This window comes from Eptatretus burgeri, chromosome 10 (assembly GCF_056783735.1).
Source record: "Eptatretus burgeri isolate ZD-2024b chromosome 10, Ebu_testis_v1, whole genome shotgun sequence".
Lineage (NCBI taxonomy): Eukaryota > Metazoa > Chordata > Myxini > Myxiniformes > Myxinidae > Eptatretus > Eptatretus burgeri.
Window position 1 is genome coordinate 20,032,300 of NC_140970.1, and position 27,500 is coordinate 20,059,799.

Genomic DNA, 27,500 nt, shown 5'->3' on the forward strand with positions numbered 1-27,500 from the left:
TCTACGTGCTTCGTAAGTGGGAAAACCTGCAAAATCGGCAGTGTATCAAATACTTGTTCTCCCCACTGTATATATATATATATATATATATATATATATATATATATATATATATATATATATATATATATATATATATATATATATATATATATATATATATACACAATAATTTGGAATATACAACTACCTGTGCCCATGCTCTTATGACGATGATGTGCATCCACACCCCAGTGAAAAACACCCCCTCCCCCTCCCCAACAACCACATCACTCCATTTAATCTCTCCTCTCATGCTCAGCCATACACCACAGCCATACACCACAGTTTAGTGCCAAGCCCCTATTGCACCCCAACTCCACGTCATCAGTGTGAGTGGCGTGCCAGGTCAGTAATAGATCCTGACTCCACCTGGCCAAAATAAGGAGGAGAGGTGGAGCTCCATAAAATGAACCGTGATCAATTCTAGAGAAGTCGGTCAGTTCGAAGTCAGGAAGACAGTTGACGTGTGCAATGAGCAGTCCAGAGAGAGCTTAGCATGTGCACCGAGTGGTTTAGAGCAGCCCAGAGAGAGAGAGAGAGAGATTGACAAGAGCAAGCAGCAAACCATTTTGGCTACCGAGTACCAAGGGCCAGTTGGGAGAGGCTCCACATGCAGATCAGTGCCAAGCCCTTATTGGACCCCAACTCCACATCATCGGTGTTGCCGAGTAGCATGCCAGGCCCTGAATAGATCCTGACTCCACTTGGCCAAAAAATGAGGGGTGGAGCTCTAAAAAACAAGCAGTGGTCGATTCTAGAGAAATCAGTCGGTGATCTATTCTATGGCAGCTCAGGGGGAAATTGGAACTGTCATTATCCTTGGTGAAGCTGTATTCTTCAGGGGAGCATCTCATTCTTTGGTTTCTGTCTGTCCTTTTTTGTTACCATTTTAGTTGATGCCTATACTTTCATTCCAAGAAAGTTGTAGATATCTCAATGTTTAGGGTTGATTTATTGTTTGCTAGAGCCGATTGCTTCTGAGCATAGGTTGTGGAACAGTTTGTAACAGAGATTTGATTCCCTCAGGCTTCCAAGTTTGCAGGGATTATAGCATGATAAAAGGGCCCATGGAGGAAAGCAACCAGTTGCCATACCATCAGTCTGCTATTAATGCAATGTGGTTGCGGTGCTGCTCAGTGAGCCGGCCACCCCGAGGACAGCCAGGTGGACCTCATGTATGGTTAATGATGAGGGGTGTGACAATAAGCTTATGCTCTAATCTCAAAAAAAAATTCCCATAGGTCGCTGCCTCATCTTGAGATGTTACCTGTACGAGAACCTCCCTTTGCCATTGTCCCTGCTACACCCTGCCCTTCCCCCCCCCACCAAAACCAATCCCAATGGAATATCTCTTTATGAATCAATAGCAATATCATATTTCTCTGAGTCATCTACTGCCTCACAACTGCAAGGACTCCATGTATAAGGCTGTCACAGCCAACTTCGACTTCATCATCTGCCCAATATCACCTGTCTGTCTCTGTCTCTGTCTCTGTCTCTGTCTCTGTCTCTGTCTCTGTCTCTGTCTCTGTCTCTGTCTCTGTCTCTGTCTCTGTCTCTGTCTCTGTCTCTGTCTCTGTCATAATCAACTATCACCATTACAGTTAGCTTTGTGTCGTTCCTCACACTGCTGTGCATGGTATTGCAGCCAAGGCCTTTTGTGATGCTTCTGGCCTCACCCAATTTGTTGGATTCCCAACCCATATTTCCTCTACTGGCTGCCATTTTCTGCTTAACTTGATCACGTCTAACTTTCCCTCCAACCTCTCCTGCTCTTTCTCTACTTCCATAGGATCCTCAGATCACTTATTCTTGAAAGTATCTATATCCCTGGTGGTCTTCACAGATCCACAAAGGTGCTGCCACATCTGACAAATTACTTAAGCAGAATAATCTGGCCTGCAATATCACATCTCTTCCATCAACTGGTCCACTGTCTCTCAATCATTGCACATAGACAGTTCCTGGTCTCAACAACTACTTTCTTTCTCTCGATCATTCTCTCTTTCAAAGACGCCACCATCAAAAGACTCAATCACTTTATGTTCCTGTTCAAGCTTGGCAGGCATTACAGCTAGCATGTCAGCACAGCCTGCCTGCAGCCCTGTCTGAATGATATACCACATGGCAGAGAAGCCTTGCAGATGTTTCATGTGAGAAAAGAGCACCGTCGGTGCTCTCTCCCTCTCTTCACTCCGTTCTTTTGCAAGCTACATGTGGCCGTCGAGGACCGATGTTCATCAAAACATTGATAAGCAAGGAAGTTGAAAATTCTAAACTTTCTCACACTTAAACGTTCCCCTCTCTTACTAACAGACAATTCTGCGCAGCGGAAGATGGGGTTTTTCAAGTGTGTGTGTGTGTGTGTGTGTGTGTGTGTGTGTGTGTGTGTGTGTGTGTGTGTGTGTGTGTGTGTGTGTGTGTGTGTGTGTGTGTGTGTGTGTGTGCGCGCTCTCTCACTTTTTTAACCATCTGAGGTTTTTTCATCAAATTTTCAACAAAGCTTTATTATGAGAATATTGAGAAGAAAAAAATAATAATTTCTGTAAATAATTTTCATTATTATTATTATTATTATGATTATTGTCATGATTTCTCACCTGGACTTTAGTCAGGTTATTCTACTTCCAATGGGGAATAACGGATTGTAAGGATGACGTCATCGGTGAAGTGGTGGACCAGGCATAAATGTTTTAATAAAAATCCTTGCTTACCATTGAGATGCAGTGTATATCTCAGAGTTGTAACATTTTTTACCAAATGAGCTTTTGTCATCCACAAATTGATAAAATGTACAATGTTTTTTTAACTGTCGTTTTCGTCAAGTTTAGTTCGAGTACAAAGCGGACGCGGACAGGCTTTGCATTTTCAGATGCTTTTTAGTTGTACTTATTATGAATCCTTTGCCATTTTTGACAATTTGTTTGAACTCTGAATGTGTTTTCAAAACCATTTCTATTTCAATCTTGGTTAAATGGACTGGACAGGTCAGATGGTATGGCAGCCATATTGGATTAAGGGGAAAAAAAAATCTGGACTTCTTCTCCAAAACCACTCAACGAAAACAATTTAAACTTGGCATATGTCATCAACTCCCATTGGGGTATTACATGGGGTGATAACGACTTTGTCACGTGAACCTTTTTATTATTATTATTACAAGAGTGCTTAAATGTTTGGTCACATGCTTTGTCGTGTTTTTGTAAATGTGTATCTCCCTGATACTTGATTGTTACCTCTGCCACCAGAGGTGAATGGTGGTTGTTTTCACCCGTATTTACTTGCTTGCTTGTCTGGGAGCAGGATATCAGAAAACGTCATAAACGGATTCGGACGAAATTTGGTGGACAAGTTGGACGAATTGGTTAGATTTCGGTGAAGATGCAGATCCGGATCTGGATACTCGAATTTTTAAAAGGGAACCCAAATGCTCAAACTACCTCGATGCTAATCTATCCCTTGATACCCTACAAAATAGACACGACGTGTCTTTTTTCGGATTTCTGAATTATAAAGTGGGTAAATTTGCGATTAAAAGACGAAATATTCTTTTTCTTCAGATTATCCGTGATGTCGCTTCAGGAAGTGGACCACCAGATCCATATTGTATATGGGTTTAATCACGACACGACTTAACTCAAACGGCGATTAATTTTCTTTCTTCCACAGATATGTCGAGTCAACGTGTCCTTGGTGCTTGTATAGCAATACAAACTAAGATGGTTTCATGCTACACCAATGGCCGAAAGACCCGAAGCTTGCCAGAAATTGGACGAGGTTTGTCTGAAATACCCGCGTGTGAATTGGGCCTACAGAATGGTCGCTTTTGTGCTCAGAACATGTTTTAGAGCACTGTAATTAAACAACAGAGATGGCTAGATCTTGTGGCTACCCGCCACGAGTGAGAGTGAATGTCGTCCCCACAATTAAGTGGAAGAAACAGCCATCACTTAAAATTGTAACACTATCTCTTCCCAGCTACCTGCACATGCTTGTGTTGCATGTTACAAAAACACCTGTTGCCATTGCTATCGCAGTTATAACAAGAACACCTGAAAATAATTATCAATTATCAACACAAGTTTCTACAAGTTAAATAAACCGTCTATATATAGTAGAGAGAAAGTATGTATGAATCATCTACTACTTTTCGACAGGACTTCACCTGGGACGCTAAAACTTTCAGGGCCCCCCCCTTCACCCCCACCACCAGCACCACTCTCCCTCCACAATCCCCCATCACCCCCACAATCCCACCCCTCCCCTTCCACCATTCCCCAGAATCCCCAACCAACCATCAACCCAACAATACCCACCACCATCCCAAAATCCCCTCCACCATCCCCCATCACCCCCACATTACCCACCACCATGCCTCCACCCTCCTCACCCCTCTACATCCCACAATACACTGGGGAGAGACAGCGCACCTCACGGACATAAAGGTGGGACACCGCACGGACACAAATAGCATCCCTCCCCAGTGGATGGACGCTATTTGGATTAAAGTATGAAACGGGATTATCCTGCAACATTCAAGACATCTGGTCTGTCGGTGACGGTGGGACAAAACCTTTGTTGCCCATTTTGTCTGCGATGCTCAAATGTGGCTGGGTGTCTATGCTATCCAGAGATCATGGATATTTCTGCTCGAGTAAGATGTAAACCGAATTATCAATGAATACAAAATCCCTCCCTTATAAACCGCTAATTGAATGGAAAATCAAACCCTATCCAGCTGAAGTGATCATGTGACCGGCGTTTTCATCTTCACAAACACTTCCGCCTTCTTCCTCTGAATCGCTCGCACAAGGCTTGAAACGATTCGGCTCCTCAACTCCCCCAAAAGTGTCTCTATTACTAATTTTGTCTCCAATCGTTCCTTCAAAATCCTAATGATCACGTTAAACATAGTCTGAACCAAAGTTGCTGATGACGATGGAATCAATATCGGAATCCAGGCTCGACATGCACTGTTTGTACATGTAAAGCCACAGTTTGGATCAAGGTGAGGTCAGAATGTGATGGCACTAGTGAAATCGAAAATCGACACTCGAGGGCATTGGTTCTTAACCTGGGAGGGGGGGCATGAGTAATTTCCAGAGGGGGCATGAGCCCTGAGAAAAAAGTAGAAATTTCTTATTATTTTTGGAATTCTCTTAACAAGTGTTTGCATAATATTGTGATGAACATACAAAAAACAAAAGTATCGCCTTTAATAATTTTCGTTTTCTATTCGCTACTCAGCCTACTATTTTCTGTATTAAAATTAATATTAAAATTTAAAATTTATTTAAATTTAATATTTAAATTTCTATTTTATTTTAATTTTAATATTAAAAATTTATTTTCACAGATTTTCACAGATTTGCAGTACCCATTTGAAACTAAATCATTCGCAATGAGTGAAAAAAGCCGAAGTATCTTGACGAATATATTCGATTTCGATTTGTGTCCCTCCAAAAGGGTGACACAGAGGTACCCCAGTGTGTAATATGCTCCAAGACTCTGAGCAATGATGTCGTGCGGCCCACACGCTTGGACCGCCACTTGAAGACAATGCATCCTGCTGTAGCTGCCAAGCCCAAGGCATTCTTTGAACCAAAAAGGCAGTCCTTGAAGCAAGCTAAGATTGATAGCAGGGGAGCATTTCGGCAACAGACTTCAAAGGTTGTGAAGGCTTCCTATGAGATCGCCATGTTGATTGCAAAGAGCAAAAAGAGCCAAAACATCGGAGAGACTCTCATAAAACCAAGTGTACTGCGTGCAGCAGAGCTCGTTTTGGGGAAGGATAGTGCAAACAAGGTTTCCCAAATCTCTATCAAACAATACCATCAAAGATCAAGTTCTCGACCAAGTAAGAGCTTCTCCTGTATTTGCCATCCAGTTGAACGAAACAACTGATGTTGCTCAGTGTTCTCAGCTACTGATGCATGCTCGTTTCGTGTCAGGCAATAGTGTAAAAGAGGAAATGCTCTTCTGCCATCCCATGTTATAATGGAATGTTATACAACAGCAACAGATATTTTTCAAGTGGTATCAAACTTCTTCCAGGAAAATCAACTTTCATGGGACTCGCTGGTCAGGGTGTGTACTGATGGAGCTCCGGACATGCTTGGTTTGCAATCTGGTTTCACAACAAGAGTGAGATTAAAAAAAGTCTATCTGCTATAGGTACACACTGCATCTTTCATCGTGAAGCCTTAGCATCCAGAACTCTACCTGCTGAAATGAGGGATGTTATAAACCTGGCTATCAAGGTAGTCAACTTCATCAAAGCTGGAGCCTTAAACTGTCATCTCTTCAAGCAGCTGTGTGTGGATATGGATTCTGAACATCAAGCCTTGCTTTTCCACACAAACGTACGATGGCTTTCGAAGGGAAACATGCTTGGACGGCTTTATGAACTACGACAAGAAGTGGCAACATTTCTAGATTCGCAGCAGAAAGCAGATCTCCATGACAAGTTCCAGTCTGAAGGATTTTTGCTATCTCTAGTTTACCTGGTAGACATCTTTGAAGCGCTGAATGCCATCAACCTCAAACCCCAAGGGAGAAACATCAACATAATCATGCACCATGACGTCATTCGAGCCTTCATGGCCAAACTCGACCTCTGGAAATGTCGAATTCTAGATGGAAATAGAGCCAGTTTTGCTAACTTGGATTCTGCTCTCATTCACAGTTACCTTGATTCTGAGTTAAAGAAACAAATAATTACTCATCTGACTGAATTGAAAGCAGAATTTATCAGATACTTTCCGGATATAGATGAGAAGTGCAAAGCCTGGAAATTCATTCGGAACCCATTTCAATGTGAAGTCGCTGATATTTCAGATGAAGTGCAAGAGGAGTTTCTTGAGTTAAAGTTCAACTCCTCGGCTGAAGAAGACTTCAAAAAACTAGACCTAGAGACGTTCTGGGTCACGTACCTTCCTGTTTACCCTTTGATCTCACATCAAGCTCTTCGATTTCTGACAAATGTTTGGATCAACGTATCTTTGTGAAGCTGCATTTTCCATGCTCGTTGCTGTCAAGACCAAGTACAGAAACAAGCTGAACATTGAAGGCGACTTGCATTGTGCTCTCTCTGGCATTCTACCACGCATTCAACATCTGGCAGCTAAGAAGCAACGTCAAGTATCTCATTAAATATCCTGTGTATATGAGTGTTGCTTATACAGAATTCTTTGTTCAATAAAAAGACTAAAAACACACATTTTTCAGTTTTTCCTTTTAATTCAGGAGAGATTTTTAATTATTTGGTTGAATATGTGAGGGTGGGGGGCACAGAGGCAAGGACCAACTATGAGAGGGGGCGTGGTCGTAAAAAGGTTAAGAACCACTGCTCTCGGGCTTTTTTCGACACATTGTGATTTGCAAAAAAAATTCCAATTTTTTTCCCTTCAAATTAGTCCGTGATTAATGATTCTCAATGGTTTTCAGATTAAAAAAAATTGTGTTTGGGTTCCCCTTTAAAGTGATTCTTCACCATTGAGAGATAGGGCCAAAAATGATGTACATTGCAGAGCACGATATCTTAAAAAGTTATGGACAGTTTATCACAAAACTTGGTGGATGAGTTTGGTAGGTGATAGAATAAGCCGATTTGATTTTGCTTCAGTTCCAGATGTGATACAAAACTTAAACTGTTCAGCCTGGTGGGGGTATGCACTCCACTGAGTGTTGTTCCAGTTACCTCCATCACCAAAGGTCGGTGGAGGTTATGTTTTCACCCCTGTCTGTCTGTTTGCTTATCTGTGTGTCTGTTTATCTGTCTGTGAATAGTATATCTCAAAATCTCAGCAGAAGACCCGTCAGACCCTTTAATACCCCTGTGGGGGAAAAATTTATATTAATGTATTTTAAATTGTAACAAATGGAGTTTCAGAAATGTAACTTTTATGCTGCAAGTTGAATTGGCTGTCATTTCTGGCCAAAAGACTTTTGCCCTAAATGATAAGAAATGTGTTGTTCTGGAGCAGAGTGACCGAGCTGATAAATGAACCTTTGCTTAGAAAATGTACGAAGTGGCTTTTCGTCTAAATGACACGTCTACAGTCTGGGTGAATATCCCCCAACCTCTCTCTCATGGAAGTATAAAATATTTTGAAAGGCACATTGTTCTCAGTGCAAGCACGTGAGGAAGTATAGTTTCTCAGTGGCTTGTACTCCTTGGAACTAACCAAGTACCAAGTTAGAATAAAACTCTGATGTAATGTAGAAGTGAATTGAATCGGGTTGGTCTAACTGTTAACTAAAGTAAGAATAAATGAAATAGAACCAAATAATATTGCAATCAAATGGGGATTCTTAAGTTCATTGGACAAGGGTGAGAAGTGTATGGTGTATAATTAGGAAATAAATTGTTTCACAAGGAAGGACTTGTGTGGACATCAGTTTTATCAGTGTCGATAGGGTTTTTGTAGGATTTTATAATCAAATCGGACAAACGTTAAACTCTGTCTGAAGTCAAATAGGATTCAACAATCGGCCAGTTAGAATCCTTTAGGAGGACAACGATCACAACAAGGTGGGTTTAAAAAAATCCACATCACCCCTCAAGGCCCCAAAGACACATTAACCCTTTAAAACCTGAAGACCTTTAAGACTTTTGATTTTCAACTTTTGTTGCCTTATAGCCTGAAATTAAATTGCATGAAATCAGAATTTTTTCCACCTCAGAACCCCGACCTAAATCCCATAGAAAATCTGTGGCATCACTTGAATATTGCTGTCCATAAATGCTTCCCACATTACTTGACTGAGCTTGAACAGTTTTGTGCAGAAGAATGGGCAAATATTGCCCAATCAAGGTGTGCAAGTTGATAGAGACCTATCCCTACAGACTCACAGCTGTAATTGCTGTCGAAGCTGCTTCCACCAAGTATTAACTCAAGGGGGATGGACACCCAGTCAACCAAGATATTCCAGTTTTGTATTCCTAATTAATTATCTGAAATTTGTAGAATTTTTTCACTTTGAAGTTATGGGTTACCATGTGTAAATAAAGGTGGAAAAAAAATCTGATTTAATTGCATTAACCCTTAAAAACCAGAAGACCTTTAAACCTGAAGATCTATAAAACCTTTAAGAACTTTCAAGATCCTTTGAGACTCCTAAGATCCTTTAGACTACTAAGATCCTTTCAACCCCTAAGAACCTTTTGATCCTAAAGACATTTTAGACCCTGAAGACACTTTAAGACCCCGAACACAATTTAGACCCCGATGATGTTTTAAGACCCCTCAGACCCTTTAGACCATTTGGACCCTTTACAACCCTAATACCCTTTAAGACTGCAAAAGCCCTAAAGACCCCTAAGACCCTATAGATTCCATAGACCCCTAACACCCTTTAAGACCCTGAAGACCCTTTGGACCACACAAAGCAAGTACTGGCGAGGGTCTGCAATCTCTGATTGCTCTTTTTCTTGTTTTATCTGTGCTTGTTTAAACAGTAAATTCTCGTTTTCAGTCGGATCTGGTCGCACAAATGCTTTTGAGTATGCATACCATTTGTTTACTGATTTTGATGTTATAAATCCTCATTGGAAATCTTGGTTGTTTTGCAATATTTAGTGAATATAGACGTCTAGCTTTTTCAGTCTCTCCCTTCTAATTCTCAGCCCCTTGCCACACTGAGTTGTAACAGTGCAGACTTGATCACAAATGCCTTTGCCACTCATATATTTTAGTCATGAAGATCATTATGATCCCTGAACATAAGGCCTCACATCCAAGTATTCCTTCCTTTTGGTCTTTATTAGTCTCACCCCAAAGGGGACGTGAGACTATTGCAATGCCCCCTGTCTGTGTTTTTGTCTCTGTGTGTATGTCTGCATCAATAGATTTTCGCTTTAAAAATGTTTTTGGCTTGTCTTGTCCGAATCGCTTGTCCGAATGATGCAAAACTTTAAACAGAGGACGGACTCCTCATGAAGAATATTTTAATGGTAACTCTGATGTCATAGGTAACATGGTCAGGTATCCATATTAGATTAGAGGAAACAATTTGGACATCATTTTCTCCGAAACTGCTCAATGAAAAAAATGAAATTTTGCATATGTCATGAACTCCCACATGGGGTATGTCGGGTGATGATGATGACATCAACAGTGAAGTGGTATTCAAGCCATAATTGGTTGAATTGAAATCCTTACCAAAAATCTGACACTTCATATATCTGATCGATGGCCTGATGTGAGTGAAGAATTAAATTTATGACGTCATAGGTCACATGGTATGGCAGCCACTTGGAGTAAGCGAAAAAGTTTGGACATCATTTTCTCTGAAACCGCTCAACGAAAAAAATTGTTGCTTGGCACACAGTGCCGATAGAGAAAATCTACACCCCCTTTCAATATGTTCACTTTTTGTTGCCTTAAAGCCTGGAATTAAATTGCATTAAATCAGACTTTTAAAACCTTCATTAACACATCAGAACCCACAACTTCCAAGTCAAAAACAAATACTACAAATTTCAGATAATTAATTAAAAGTACAAAACGAGAATATCTTGGTTGGATAAGTGTCCACCCACCTGAGTTATTACTTGGTGGAAGCACCTTTGACAGCAATTACAGCTGTGAGTCTGTTGGGATAGGTCTCCACCAACTTGCACACCTTGATTGGGCAATATTTGCCCATTCTTCTGCACAAAACTGTTCAAGCTCAGTCAAGTAATGTGGGAAGCGTTTATGGACAGCAATATTCAAGTGACGCCACAGATTTGATTGGATTTAGGTCGGGGTTCTGAGGTGGAAAAATTATGTTTTAATGCAGTTTAATTCCAGGCTATAACGCAACAAAAGTTGAAAAATTTGAAAGGGGATGTAGATTTTCTGGAGGAACTGTATGTCATCAACTCCCCCATGGGTTATTTCGGGTGATAACGATGACATCATCTGTGAAGTGTTATTCCAGCGATAATTAATTGGTTGAATGGAAATCTTATGATGTTCAGAACCCATGCCAATAAACTATGCGACAGAATAGGATTGCATGGATGATATGGTTATATGGGCCATAATAACAGTGGACCATAATAGTAGCGTGTTCTATTAATGATGGTTGCATTAACGAGTAATTTTTAGTAGGAATGAATGCGCAAGGCAAGACTACGTGCTCCACAAGTGCTGTTCTAGGTTCTTTTGTGACTCTTGATGTCTCTATTTCAACACCCACACATACAATATGCAAGACTAAAGTGAATATGGGTCTCCTGCCACACACACTCTATTTGCTTCAGTTGCTCTGAGGCTTATAAAAGACAGATGCCCAGATGCCCACAGTGTTCATGTGTCTCAAACTTTTCTCCCATTTTGATGGATATAAAACATCCACTTGGGTCTGTATATAACACATTTTCAGAGATATTGTGCTATTGGCTGGAGAATATACTTTTTGTAAACATGATGAGATTGAGGCAAAATTTGTCATTCGAAGTTATTTGTAAAAAAACATGAATGATTGTTCATATTTTTCATGTGAATCTGAGACAGTTATAAAGTCTTCCAACCATCATAGTAGCGTGAAGCAATATTTAACCAAATTTGTTCATGTTTAGCTCTATACCAATCAGGGCTCTCACTCATGATGGGAGCTGTGCCAATAACTCTCATCTCGTTGATCATAGCTTTGTGCAATTTTGAATCCAAATAAGTATTTCTTTTTGCTGTTTATATTTGATGGTCGAGCCCTTAGGTTGCTCTACGAGTAAAGCTCGAGCTTTATTTCAAACTTTTAAGAGATCTTTCTTATCTGGAGGTTATTGAGAACTGAAAACAGTGGACCAGGCATCAGAGTAACCAGCAAGTAAAAGATGCTCAATTCAGTGTTGGTCATTATTATTTGATTCCTATGTGACTGTCTGCTGCATCCTTGCTCATTGACATGCATAAGTTATTCGTCATTTGCACACTATCTTGGCCTCCCCTAATAGTGATATATTTTCAATTTGCATATTATTCTAAATGCTTGCTCTGTGCATTCTGCTAACCTCTGACATTTCCTGCAAATTGTGGGCTTTTCGCATGAAAAGACCTACAAAACCGTACACTATTCATTCATAGATGCCCCATAGCTGTTTTGGTCTTGCATGAAGGCTGCAAATATCCACCTCAATTTTGTTGTGACCATGAGCAGCACTGACAGTGGTTATGCACATATGGATCTCATCATTCCTGATACATATGAAGTGAGCAGTCAAATAAATATTAAAAGGTACTACATTGCATTCATTGCATGGATTCTCTATTTGGAGCTGACAAAATAGCACAGGGTTAGTGTTGTTTTGTATACAATGTCGAGGCTCATGGGGGAGCTGGAATATATCATGGATCAGGAGGTAACATAAAAAAGTAACAGCAGAAAGAGAGGGGGAAACACACGAACAGCAAAGTTGAGGTACAAAATATAGTGACACCTGGACAGATAAGGGATGTGGGGAAGAATGAAGGGTAGGGGAGGACAAAAGGGGTTGACAAGATGGATACAGGAGCAAACTCTCAGGAAGGAAAGAATGTAAATTTGGAGTGTTAATGGGAGTATAAAAGATCATGGTAATTGTGATCATGCCGTGTTGGTCATGTTACTTGCTTTCGAGCTGTCTAATCTTGACTCAATCAAACTACAGTCTAAAATGTCATTCTGGTACCTCACCGGCAGAATGTTTCAGCAATAGATAGGCCAAACTGTCGAATTAATGCAATGTGATCACAATGGCATAAAGTTGATGTTTTAAAAGTTGCTCATATTGAACCTTTGAGGGCCTTCGTTCAGGCTTTAAGGCTGCGAGACCAACGTCAAAGCAAAGGAGGACCAAACATCAACCCAGGAGGTCTTGATAAAGTCTTGGTTTGTTTGTCAGTGAACACGAAGGCATTATTGATAGATCCCATAATTTGTTGGGAATTTTTTTGTTTACAGCATCTCAATTCAATTTCAATTCAAAACAATTCAACAGAAAATGTGAGATTTGTACCTGGGATCTCTGAGGCACGAGTTAAGTGTTCAGATGGGAAATGACAAAGGTATTATTTGCTCAATTAAATAGTTGGCAAAGCAAAAGCAGATGTATATCTAATCTGGTGCAAAAGAAGTCCCAGCAAAATGAAAGTACCTTTGAGGGTGATGGAAGAAACTCCATCGGGCGTCCTGACTCGATCTGCCGAAGCTTCATCTTCCTTCTCGATCCAGTAACGAACCTTGAATCACCATTGCATGAACACGACGATGGTCACCAAGACCCTCATATTGCCACCTTATCATCAAAGCCACATATTTATCCTTACTAAATCCTGAACATAATTTTCATATTCTATTGCATCTTTGTTTCACAAACCTACAGGTTTATGTGCAGAAATCGAATAAACCGAATAAGAATTTCCATGATGTACAAGGAAGGAAAAAAACAAATCGCAATTCAATAAGTTTTGTTTCACATTGTATAGTATTTATGGGGGAGATGAAGATTGAGGTCAACCCAAAAGGGATATTTTAGAAACACGTTTTAGTGTTAAAATTACTCTCTTTCTCCCTTGGAAGCTATAAAAACAACACGAGCCTTGGCAGACAGGACACAGGAAATATTGTGAAAATATTTTTGCAATGACAATTCTTTAGCACCCAAATATGACATTTAGATGTTCTTCCAGCACTTTAATAAGGTGATGAATCTGAAGTGGACTTATTCATACATCTTACATATTCATATAAAGAGTAGATGATCTTTTTGCAAAGGATTATCACTCGCACTAAAAGAAAGGTTTACCACAATGATAGTTTAATGTCCCCCCCCCTTACGACTCACAACACTGCACATCTGAAGGAAGTGACAAGAAAACACAGAGGAACCTGAATATTAATGGCTAGTGCATCAGCATTGACTAATCATCCTGGTGCTAACGTTGTACATTTTGAAATGAGGTACCAAACTCGAGGAGAAAAAAAAAAAAACTGCATTTGAAGATGTGCTTTGAATGCAACAATGCATTGAATGAATGTTCATTTCAAGGTGATCTTCCCATTGTTATTTCATCATTTTCAGCCATTAATAAGTTCTGTGAAGGATCGTTCAAGAATCACACCATTACAACAGTTTCTTTTCACCTGCGTGAGACTGATTAAATTTAACTGTGCAATGTTTTGGATATGTATTTGGTGTTCACAAATCTACTATCCAAGAGTGATTATGAGTGTTATCAACACCATTAATTTTGCACTTGTTTGTGCATGACTAATTTTGAGTATAAGATTTGAGTTGAATGTCAGAAATATACAATGTTACAAGGATCCATGTCAATGACCTCAAGTTAGCCTGATGTTGGCTTAACAGTTAAGGTGGCTGGCTTAAGATCTTAGGATCTTGAGTTTGAGATCGGTTATCTTTCGTTGAATGAACACCAAGTGGGTTGACTCAGCCTGTCATCCTTCAGAGGTCAGCAAAATCAGTACCAGCTTACTGGTAATGGGGGCACTGCATCAGCAGCACAGCTGTGCTTCCAGAAAATTATGCAACTTGCAGCTGCAGGCTTGATACGAAACAACAACAATGACCTGAACCGATGCTTGTGCTAATTTAGTTTCATTATGTAAAATTGGCCTGTGTGTGGTTTCCATCTGAGGTCATCACTCATGATTCTCGAATCCCAGACACACATACAACTGTTGATTTCAATTGTCTCTGGCAATTATTGTAATTTATGTAAAAGTGCACTTATTTCTCTTAATCTTGTTCTTCAAGTGATATATGCACAAGTTCTTCACTGTACCTTAGAGACAGTAGTTTTTTTTTTCTCAACTATTGGCAAGAAGAAAGCTAGTCTATAAAATTGAGAATTAAATTATCTTCTCGGTATTGGCTGTAGTAAAACCCTACGGAGATGTAGAGGTTGTAGCTCTGCTAAGCTCATGCCTAATAGGCAGAACTTATGCAACTATTTTGGCAGCAGAGCCTTTTTGAAATTTAAATTGATCTTGGCTGCACCCAAAACTGTTTTGTGAACCACAGATGGGTTAGTGTGTGGCAGGCATTTCCTGTTGGTCAGTATGCACACAGCAATAGCTGCTGTGGAACTTGCTTCCTGATAGCCACTGCAGTGATGGGGCCTAATCTTGACTTAATGTCTTGTAGGATTTGACCAGTTCATTTCAGGGAGCAGCTTCTGCTCCACACTAACGAGTCATGGGAACCTACTCCTACTGAGGAGTCGTCCATTTGTTTGACCATGCATTCTCGCCCTCTGGGTTACAATGTATGTGTTTTAATTGACCATGAACTTCATCCTCGAGATTTTTACAGCGCGTGCGCTGTATACAATTGCACCGAGTTTGAAATGTCCCCGGTGTCTACCACGTCTCCGTTGTCCTGTCCTCCCCCCCCCACCCACGTGCCTCAAGACAGCCAATAACGGCCGTCCGGTAGATGGCAGTGCATAACTTAGACGGAAACAGCGAGAATTGACGGAAATACCCGAGTATTTCAATGGAAATTTGTGAAACTAATGTGTTATATATGTGAAACCCATTTTAATTTATTGCTTGATGGGAAAAAAAAAAAACCAAGAAACGCGCCCCTCTCATGTACGAATGAACGAAAGACGTCATTTCCGCCCACCATCGCATTTCGTGCTGAAAGACGTCATTTCCGTCCAACACCGCATTTCGCGCCGATCGCCGAATGCTGAAAGCTAAGTTCTTCTTTTGTGGCCTCCTGGCACGCTGTATCGAACGATTTCATTCCTTCTGTTGTATTTAAAAGTGCTTATCACAATAATAACAAAATTTTTACATTTCAAATATTAAGTACGCTTTTTAATTGTTTTTCAACTGAAAAAGCATAAATTGCATATTTTAACATTAGTGTTCTCATTTGATTCACCACACACGCTGTATTGAAGGATTTCACTTGTTTTTGACCTTTTTGTAGAAAAAGGCCTCCTTCATAAAGTGAGGAGCAAGAAGCCTGAAACATGTGTCTGCAGAGGTTCCTTCTTCAGGGTGGATTGGCCTATACAATTGAGAATTTAATTATCTTCCCGTATTGACTGCAGTGCAATGCAACAGAGATGTAGGGAGCTGTAGCACTGCTCAGCTCATGCCTAATAGGTGGAGCTTATGCAACTGCTTACCCAGAAGAGCCTTAAACATATATATATATATATATATATATATATATATATATATATATATATATATATATATTATTTTTTTTTTTTTTAACCTGGGATCATTGCGTCAGCATCATGAACTGTGTTCTCAGAAGTCAGATGGGAAGACCAGCAGATCAACACAATTAACTATTTTTTTAGGATATTTTTCCGAAATAAACTCATACGGTGGGTCTCGGTGTCCAGCCGTCCGTCCTTACATACGTATGTCCATTAACATTTGACTAAAGCAGCTTCTCACAAACTACCTGACGAATATGGACCAAGTTTAGTACGATGCATCAGGACAGCAAGTTCTCATGAGGTTGTGCTCCTTTAAAGGAGGTGAAAGGGGTTTTTTGTGTTGTTGTATAGTTTGCATCAGGATAGTAAGGTCACCCCGCCTGTTGGGTAAATAACCATCAGTCCTCCATGGGGTTACTTATTTGCATACAGAGTTGGCCCTTGTGGAGTAGCTAGAATAAAAAATGGACCACGACATGAACTAAAAATAACACAGGGAAAAATGGGGAAGGGTGCGTGGGGGGGGGGGCACAATACCAAAAGTAGTATAGAGAGACAATATGGGATACCTGGAGGACAAAAGGACAAGGGGAAGAATGAGAGCAAGGGGAGGGGGAGAAGGATATGGAGGTGAGCAAACTGGAAACAGACCCAAACTCTTAATCACAGCAGATGGTTCAGAAATTTTGTGAAGATGGTTCACCAGATGGTCCTTCCAGAGAGACAGTGTTGAGGCATTCATCCTCACAAGCAGTGTCAATTTAGCAAAGTGTCACCATGCAGGTCCTTGAGAAAGAAGACAGGTTTGAAAGTTCAATCATGAGGTTGGCCGTATATGGTTTTCTGGCTTTCCTGAGAGTGGACACACATTTGTTGTGGACTTTGTGGAATGATCTAAGGGTTCCTTCAGTTGGATTTGCCTTCCCAGAAGAAAAGGCAAGTTGTCTCAAGGCAACTGCTTTGCCGCAGGATCCAGTTTACCATGGGCAGGGCTTGTGGGTGGAAAAGATCATGTGGAATATGGGATCCGGTGTACGATGGGTGGGAGGATGGGTATGATAACTGAAAATGACGTGGGATGCATCTGTGCCTCAGAATCTTGTATTTTATATTCAGGTTATATTAACATTGAATGCATACCACGTCACTTTAAACAAATTTGGGGTTCCATATCGATGCAATAAGATATGACAAAAAAAAAATCTGTGACTTTGGTGCGGTGCGAGCTCATCACCACACAATGGGTATATTAAACAGACTGTCCTATACACACTTGCGAGTGAATGCTGAAGATCCCAAATACAGTATGTCACAGGAGCAGCCTTTGGTCAAGCCCCCTGGTAAATCTTCTGTATTAGACAACAAATGCCTCAGCTATTCCAGCATGTAATCATAACCAAAAGTGTTTGCTGCAATATATGAGTACAGTACTGGAACAGCTCATATATGCCAGTACATTATCCTAAGGAAAAAAAACATCTATCTGCAGATATTCTAAATTGATGTGCATGTGATGTATGTCAGGTGAAAGGGCAGACTGTGTGAAAGCCATGTTGTGGGGTCATTCGTTTTTTGAAATTGCACATGGATAGTTGAACTCAAGCCTCTCCTTGATGGATAATAATGAACAGATCATGATGAGCTTTCTTCATAAGGCTCATTGTTTACAAAAAAAATCAACATGAGGGCTCACTAAAGAGGTCAAGGCTGAGGCTGACATCAAACAGCATTGCTCACATCACACTTAGTAAGTGGAGACCTTATATAGTACACCCATGCCTGCATTACACAATGACCAAATCACATAGCTGCTACTACATAATGAAGTTAAAACATTTTCTCGCTAAATCTAGTGACAAAAACGTCCCACCACTCACCTCATATCCTGCGATGCGGCGCAGCGTGCTGTTTGGCCACACTGATTCCCATGACACAAATATTTCAGAGGCAGACAAGCTGTGGCCTTCAATTCCCGAAGGAGCAATGTCAGGTTCTAGAGGATGTGTTGTGATGAACCGGCAAGGAGAGATTTTCGAGAAGAAGAAAAAAGAAAAGAGCAACACAGAAAAAATAAATAAATTCCTCTCAACATTAGTGAATGCATATTGGTCAAGAATGCCATTGTATGCTGCAGCATTTGGTATCTGGTTGCATCATCACTGAGGTACAACTGTGCTGCTGATGCAGTGCCCCTGCACATCCAGGAATGAATATGGGATTTGGCCATGATGGTGGTTATACCTTGCCTATTCTTTGCAAAAAGACAGAGTCATGTTGAACGTCCACTAGCAATCAATGCTAGTATAATAATTGCAAACAATGTGGTCATACGCATTTCTTGCTAATGATTACTTGTTTAACTTTTGGAATTTTTTTTTATTTCGAGTTCATTGGTAATATTCCAGTAATACATTATGTCGCAAATCAACAATGGGTTTGGAAACCGTGTACTTAATATTGGGACTTAAACAAACTTAACCCCAACCCCTCTGCCAGGCCTTCCCTAACAAATAGATGTCTGTCATCACAAAGTGATTGCCAAGGGCCTGCAAATTACCCTTGGCCCATGGTCCAGTGATGGCCGTATTTATTTCAGACCACCATATGACCTAGACCTTCAACATTTCGGGATAGAGTGTGCATAATGAAAATGTCTCTCATCTACAATCTATCCATAAAACTCAACGTCATGAAAATCGGAGGAAAATTGATTGGTCATAATCAAAAACGTTTTTTTGGTTAATTGGATCACAATCCGAAAATAGTAGGTCAAGGGCACCAATCAAATATCAGGTGTATGTTAGTGCAGGTACACTATTATGATGAAAGAACCATCTTGGAAGACCAAGTGGTGTTTAAGATTCTACATTGGCAAAATTGAGGGATGACAAAAAAACGTGTTTTTTTCAGACCGCCAAATGACCTTAACCTTTAACCCTGAGGGGTATAATGTAAATTATGTGTTGATGTGCCTTGATCGAGATTCTAGGCTATCTGGTGAGGGCAATTCCATTCTTGTCAGATAAATCTCAGTCGAGTTTTGGTGAAAAATGTTAAAATGACTATAATTGGGTTATGACCTTAAAAATAGGTCAAGGTCAAAAACATTATGTCAACCCCACGTACCATATATTTCCATTATTGATGCAAAATTTCATTCTGAAAGTCCTCGGACATTGGCAGAAAAAGGGAGAAAAACCTAAATGATGGTTTAATATTCTTTGGGGGTGTAAAACCTTGACCTTCAACCTGGAGGGGTATGATGTAAATTAAGCATAAATGCATCTTACACTGAGCGATCTCGTGAGTGCAATTTCCTTCCAACCGAACAAACTTTAGTCGAGTGATGGTGAAAAATGTTAAAATGGCTATAATTAGGTTATGACTTTAAAATTAGGTCAAGGTCAAAATAATTATGTCAATCCCACATACTTTATATTCCCATTATTAATTGAAAATTTCATTCTTAAAGTCCTAGCCATTTCCAAGATACATTTTGTAAATTTGGAGTGCTGGAAGAAAAAATAAAAGGAATTTTTTTTTCTTCTTCCAAATGGTGGTTTAGTACTGCTACGGCTCAACGAAACTCTGTGGTACCATTACAAAACAGCAATAATTGCCCCCAATGCAAAGGGGGAGAATTAATGAGGGAAGAGAGAAAGAGAGAAAGAAAGAGGGAGAGAGAGCGAGAGCAAGAGGGAGAGAGAGCGAGAGCAAGAGGGAGAGAGAGCGAGAGCAAGAGGGAGAGAGAGCGAGAGCAAGAGGGAGAGAGAGCGAGAGCAAGAGGGAGAGAGAGCGAGAGCAAGAGGGAGAGAGAGCGAGAGCAAGAGGGAGAGAGAGCGAGAGAGAGCGAGAGCAAGAGGGAGAGAGAGCGAGAGCAAGAGGGAGAGAGAGCGAGAGAGAGCGAGAGCAAGAGGGAGAGAGAGCGAGAGCAAGAGGGAGAGAGAGCGAGAGCAAGAGGGAGAGAGAGCGAGAGCAAGAGGGAGAGAGAGCGAGAGCAAGAGGGAGAGAGAGCGAGAGCAAGAGGGAGAGAGAGCGAGAGCAAGAGGGAGCGAGAGCGAGAGCGAGAGCGAGAGCGAGAGCGAGAGCGAGAGCGAGAGCGAGAGCGAGAGCGAGAGCGAGAGCGAGAGCGAGAGAGAGAGAGAGAGAGAGAATTAATTTTCGATATACTGTGTGAAATTTCTGCATTGTAACTTGGGATCATTACTGAAAAATTAAACAAAGATAGAGATGCTTTGCAACAGATGTACCTGGAGCTCTATTTGACTTTCAGATATTTCTGATTCAAATATTCTGCACAAAAATACAACCAATGTACTCTCAAATATATCATCAATCCTCTATTTGATCCAATGAATGAATCATCTGTGCAAAAAAATGAACTTTCACAAACACAGCTTGGATGTCATGCAAATATTACAAATGAACTGTATTAGCATTTTATCTCTCTTTGTGCAATCAAACATGAACGTTTTCATACAAATTAACTCAATATTTCTGATATCATCTTCTTTAACCGCCCCAATTATTTCCACCTTGTGTTTGGCTGATTGGGTTGGAAGCAGCGGGAAAGGGTGGGGGGGGGAGGATTTTGGCCCAAGTGTTTCTGGAACTGGCTGTCCAGGCCTGATGTCGGACTGTAGCAGGAATTTGTAATTTAGCCAAGGTACCAACAATAACTCACCTACTCCATGAAAAAACACCACAGGATCTTTAACGTCCACTAAATAACAGTCTTGGCAGACGGATCTTCCAGCTCAACATCCTTAAATGGATGGCACAAATGCTGATACCAACCCATGGGATTTGTCTGTGCTCTAACAAATAAATGTTTAATATTAAGTGAGCAAGCAGCATGTATCATTTTTAAAAGCTATGATATGACTGTCAGGGTCAGAATTGAAGCGCAGACCTCCCTTACTCAGATTAGACACTTTATCCATTATGCCACTTGGTCTGATATAATCAACTTTAAGTTTTAGCATTCTTTGACTGGGCCTTGACATTATATGCAGAAAAATAAACACTGTAATATTTCACAGGTCTATAAAATTGCTGGAGTGTCGTGACATTAATCAAACAACTACTTTTTCCTTCGACTGTCAATTTTTTAATCAGAGCTTCGATGAGTAGTAATTTCTCACCTTGACATTTGATTGAAGATATTTGGAGTTTTCCAATTGTAGCATTTTGTGTCATTTTTACCAAATACGAGGATTTGCAAAATACATTCGTATTTAAAATGTGAAGAATTTCATCTCCGGTGACCAAGTGTTTTTGAGAGAGTTTATAACATGTTAATGTTTTCTCTCATGTTCTTTTGACCAAAGTGTAAATAATTCTGAGTTTCAGTCGAAAAGTGGCTGCGAAATCCTAGCTCTCTCTTGTTTTTAAGCAATTTAGTGAAATAAGTTTGTTATTTAAAAAAAAAAAAGAATAGCCTCAAGCATGCAGTGTTAATGGGAGAACTTGTTAGAGGAGCTTATATTACACACAGGACCAGGATGTGAAGAGAAAACGGATAAATAAGCACATGAGTAAATGGGATTTTGAGCATGAAGTCAGAGCATGGCAAATGCAGAAATAAAATTGCCAGGAGGGCAGACTAATTATAGCAATTACATTTAATGTAACATACAATTTCAAGTAAAATGAATTCACTTTGGTGGGAGAGAATACACTTCATCACTGCGAGCAGTACTTATCAGATGTTATTTTTTATGAATTTGTCTGATAAAATCCAAAAAACAAGGTGTAAGTAAGCATTTAGTTCAATATTATGCCAAAAAGTCAGATAATGTGACATATGATGTGGATACTTATAGGTTTTTTGTGTCATGGGAATCAGTGGGAAGGTTATTTTTGTTGGTGGAGAAAAAAAAATGTGGTAGCAATTTGGAAGACTTTTGTGCAATATCATGGTGCATAGTCTGACCCAAGTGAGGACTGAACCCAGATGAGACTCAATAGTTAATATATGCTGCAAAATAAGTTATCTTTCAACCTTAAATAGAAACAATGTTCTTTAGGAAAAATAGCTTGGAACTTTGTTGTGTAACTGTTAAAGGTGTTGTAAGAGTATGAAATGTAACAATGCTGAAATGTTATTGTCATGTAATCTAAGGTTGAGGACAAGGACAACAGGGAGATTTCGTGAACTTTTACATGAATGACAAGAACATCACGAGAAAGCATCCCAAAATGCAAAGCCCATCCATATCCACTTTATACTCAAACTAAACTTAATACAAACAACAGAAACTAGTAGAGCACATATCTCTGACAGGCTGAACAGTTTATGTTTTGTATCCCAATGATTGGTCGGTTCTGGATACGGACCTGAATCAAAATCGAATTAGCTTGTTCATGTCACCGAACCAACTCATCCACCAAGTTTTTGTCAAAGAAGGAGAGGAGATTGGGACCATACTCTGTGCAGAGTGTTGTGCTGCTTAAGCAGTCTCCTTGGCTATTGGGCACAATCCTGGATGGGTCACCACTCCGACACAGGATACCAGCATGCTGGCACTCATTTTGCCAACCTCGGAAGGATGACAGGCCGAGTTAACCCCACCTGGTATTAATTCAACAGCTGAGCGGGATTTGAACTCAGGACCCTGGGATACAAAGCCCACCACCCTCACCAATGAGCCAACATCAGGCAAAATGGTGAAGAATCACTTGCAAATTAAAATAAATTCGGATCCACGCCTGGATCTTCATCGAAATCAAACCAATTCCTCCTTGTCACACACACAACTTATCCACCAAGTTTCGTTCATCTTCGTCCATAACTTTTTGAGATGTTGTGCTATTTATCGTTTTTGGTCCCATCTCTCAATGGTGAAGAATCACTTAAAAAAATTCTCGAATTGGAACACAGTATTTACATGGCAATGCGAGAAATACAGTCCTTCCTACTGAGACATTGACAGACCTAGGAAGCATTTCAGTTACCAGTACCATCAGCCACTGTTGGCAGATCATTCGAGCAATGATTAATTATTAGTACATCCCAGGAGATGAACATGAAAAAGTGAAAAAAAACAGACAACGACTAAATGATGGCCAAACCCAAATTGTGGATGATGTCCTCGAGGCCGTTCAACATGGGGACCAATACACAGGCGGTTGGTTTTGTTCTTTGGACCAAGCGGAAGTGGCAAGACCTTTGTCTAAAATACACTTCTGCACATCTTGCAAGGCCAGTGCCTTTTAGTTCTTCCAAATGCTTACTCGGACATTGCAGTAACATTGCTAGCAGGGCGGACATCGCACAATGAATTTAAATCTCTGGGATGTAACCAGTAACAACACATCTTTTGGTGGAAAGTTCTTACTGCTTGGTGCAGACTTCATGCAAGTTTTGCGCGTTGTACCACATGCTGCACCTGTAGCAATCATCGCCACATGCATCAAGCATAGCAAGTTGTGGCCAAAGTTCAAACAGCTGAGGTTAATATCAAACATGAGAGCAAATGATGACGAAGCATTTCCAAATTGGTTGCTGCTGATTGGAAATGGGACTTTAGAAACAATGTCTGACTCAGATTTCATTTCAGAGATATCATTTCAGAGATTTCAGAGACATAGGATGTCAGAGATATCAAGCTACGTTGCATCGTTTGGGATGTCAAGCTCTCTGACCTTGATTTTACAGATGATGCAGTCATCCTTGTGGAGACTCTGGATATCCTTTTGGGGGCCCACGAGGTGATGAATGAGGAGTCATGGCCACTGGGATTATAGGTTTCCTGGGTCAAAACAATGATCCCTGCTTTCATTGTCATCTTGGATGCTACTATCTTAACTGTTTGAGGTAACGGAGAGATTCACTTACCTTGGCAGTGATATTCATGTTTCTGCTGGCTGTGAGCCAGAGGTCAATTGACGTCTTGGTCAGGCCTGGGGATTAATGGATTCACTGGATCATGGGGTGTGGCGCTGCTGGTACCTGTGAAGGAGGACGAAAGTCTGAGTCTTCAGTTCCTTGGTGCTTCCAGTCTTGCTCTATAGATGTGAGACTTGGACTCTGACTATGGATCTGAGAATCCTTGGTTATCACTGATTGGACTTTGTGCCCAATGGGCAGTTGCTGAAAGAGACTCAAATGAGATTTGTTACCTGCATAATCTGTGAGCACCAACTGCAGTGGTATGGACATGTGGCTCATTTTCCTGATGCTGATCCTGCTCACCAGATTCTCTCAGCGAGGGAGCCTCTTGCGTGGAGGAGGCCAATGGGCCAGCCATGTGCCTCGTGGTTGCAGCAGGTTGATCAGCATGTCAAGGAGATGGTGATGGGCCAGGCATCTGCCTGGGGGATGGCGAGACAGAGGCCCCTGGAGTACCGGCGGAAAGTAGATGCAGCAACGCGCTGCTCCGGCGCATGCTCCCACACCTGACCTGGCCTGGCATCCTGACCTAGCATCCTGCCTTGCTCTCCAAACTTTCTGCCGATGGAATCCAAAGCCAACTTCACTCTTGGATTACTGACTTCCTTCACTCTTGTAGCTATTGTGTGGCTCTCAACAGAACCCTTTCATCTCCTCTCACTGTCAAGTGTGGAGCACCCCAAGTCAGAGTTTGAGGCCCCACCTTATTCCTAATCTTCATCAATGATCTCAATGACTCTCTAGAAAATCCTCTTTATCGATTTGCTGATGACTTCACTCTCTGCCATGACATCTCTCATCCTCTAGACAGACAGGCAGCAACCTCTTCCCACTATTCAGACTGACAAAAATCACAAATTGGTCAAACACTTGGAATATGACTTTCAATCCTGAGAAATCAATCTCTCTCAGTCTCGCTGTCTCTCTGTCTCTCTGTGTCTGTGTCTGTCTCTCTCCCTCTCTGAAAGGACAATACTGCAAATTCTCCCATCTACTTTCTCACCAACCCTCTATAGGTCAGCGGTAAACCTCGATAAAGGGCTATGTTTTAGGAGTTTAATCAACCGGCTTGACACAAAGCTACAACAGGTCTCATATGAAAGATGGTGATCTCAGTAACACATTTAGCCCTGTTGTCCTCATATTTTGGTGTGCGGTCCATGAAATATTCACATCTGAAGAATACACCCGTCTGAATTACTGGACGCCCAGTACCACAATGGACGAAATTCATGGCTCTATCATCAAACAAATCCACCTTGACACACTTCAACTGTAGTCACGTCACGCAACATGCACCAGCAGCAAAAGAACTTTCAGATCACCAAGAAAAGCGGATCTATTTGGCTGGTGGCTTATCTGATGGTTCGCTTACAGCATGCCTTTCATCTGCAGGAATGTATCATGACAGTCAACTCGCATCAATGCAGGAAGAGGCAGATTCTCGGATATTTCTTCATGCGAAGCATGCCGATGATGAGTTCAGACGTAACAATGTGCGTGGGTCCATTACAATCAAATCAGCAGACACTGATGTGCTTGTCTTCGAAGTCCACTACATTCCACAGTTGAGGGACACTGCCGAAATATGGATAGAGAAAATAACATCAGCAGGATGCAAGCTTATCCCGGTCCATCAGATATGTTACAGCTTGCTTCCAGAAATGTGTACCTGGCTTCCTGCGTTTCTTGCGCTGACAGGATGTGACTCTGTATCAGCATTCTTTGGCTATGGTAAAAACAAAGCATGGAAAGCTATGAAGACACTGCATCTTCAGAATAATGGTCCACACCTCGAAGTCCTCGCCACTGACGATCTCCAGGAGGCAGTGGCTGCTAAAAGACATTTAGTCAGTGCCATGTATGATTCTCAAGGGAAATATATGGATGCACACACAAATTTGAATGATCTTTGGGAGAAACTCGCAGCAACCAAAGATGTCCCAGTGCATAAGTTGCCTCCGTCCGAACCAACTTTTCTCGAACATGTGAAGAGATCCGTTCACCAAACCCGAGTATGGATGAATGCCCACCTGGCAAATCCAGAAATTCCCACACCAGAGGGTCGTGGATGGTACAGAGGAGAAGGTGTGCTGCATCCCACATTGTTTGATGGACCCACATCAGCGGAGATGTTAGATGGTCTTGTGTGTTCATGCCGTGGTAGTGAACCATGTACCAACAGCTGCAGCTGCACACAAGACAGTTTGCCTTGCACTCACGAGTGCATGTGTGCCACCAGTGACAGGCAGTATGGCAACGAACTGTCACGTGGTGACCAAAATGACACGGACAGTGATGGTTGAACATATCGAGGACACTCGCTCAAAATGCATGTTTTAGTTCATTTCTCGTAGAACAATGTGTATTGGTGTAACAGTTATCACATCACTTGTGCAAACTTCAGTCACTATATCATATAATTTGCTTGTATAAATTTGTTTCAAAATATTCTCATTATATTGATATGGTAAACTGAACACATATAAAATAAAGAAAAAAATATGACAATTGGCAGATGTTTGTTTCTGTAGTTGATGATTTTCGAAGTTAGCGGTCCAGAAATTACATCTTTTTCTATTAAAAGCACGCAAATGTACATATATTTATCTAGAAGTATTCCATGAAGTAACTAGTCGTATTCCCCTGTTCATTCTGCACATTTCAATACCAATCATGTGACAATAGGGCGCATTGCTTTGTAGTTATGGCTAATTCAGTGATTTTCGGAAATGGTCAAAATTTTCTAATGGGGGTATCCTTCAGGTGTGAATATTTCATGGGCCGCACACCAAAAAATGAGGACAACAGGGCAAAATGAGTTACTAAGATCCCCATCTTTCATATGAGACCTCTTGTAGCTTTGTGTCAAGCCGGTTGATTAAGTACCAAAAATCTGACCTATACCGCTGGTCTACTAGAAGAGGTCTCTTGGGTCTCACTATCAGCCATGATCTCTCTTGGGCAAGCCACATTTCAAAATTGGCCTCCAAAGCCAGACGCTGACTGAGCATCCTCCATCATGCAAATTCCTTTGTTGGCACACCTGCGCTCCTATCCACCTGCAAAGCTTTCATATGCAGTTTGATGGAGTACTGCTCACACCTCTGGGCTGTTTCCCCTGCTTTACATCTTGCTCAGCTTGCCGCAGTCGAAACAAAGAACTTCAATATCATTGGAATCTCTCAAGATGAAGCTGCGTCTATGGGCCTGTCACTTTGCCATTGCCGACAGGTCAGTGGTCTCTCTGTCTTCTTCTGCCTCGTTTCAGGACTTTCTCCCTCTGCCCACTCCGTGCTTTGTCCCCCTCAGGTATCTGCAGGAAATGGTCCATCTGCAACCCCCTCCAAGTGAAACTGCCTAAATACAGAACCACTGCTCACCTCCAC

At 41.0% G+C, this 27,500-nt stretch overlaps 1 protein-coding gene across 4 annotated transcripts in view; it reads right to left on the reverse strand.

Annotated features, from left to right (window-relative positions):
* Positions 1–27,500, reverse strand: part of LOC147018040 (contactin-2-like) — a 403,524-nt gene that overhangs the window by 96,732 nt on the left and 279,292 nt on the right. For all 4 annotated transcript variants that reach the window (XM_085897311.1, XM_085897312.1, XM_085897310.1 and 1 more), the window contains exons 20-21: positions 18,095–18,210; positions 13,166–13,250 (exon numbers count right to left, since the gene is read on the reverse strand). In XM_085897311.1, coding sequence (XP_085753437.1) covers positions 13,166–13,250; positions 18,095–18,210 — 201 coding nt within the window. The remainder of the gene's footprint in view (positions 1–13,165; positions 13,251–18,094; positions 18,211–27,500) is intronic.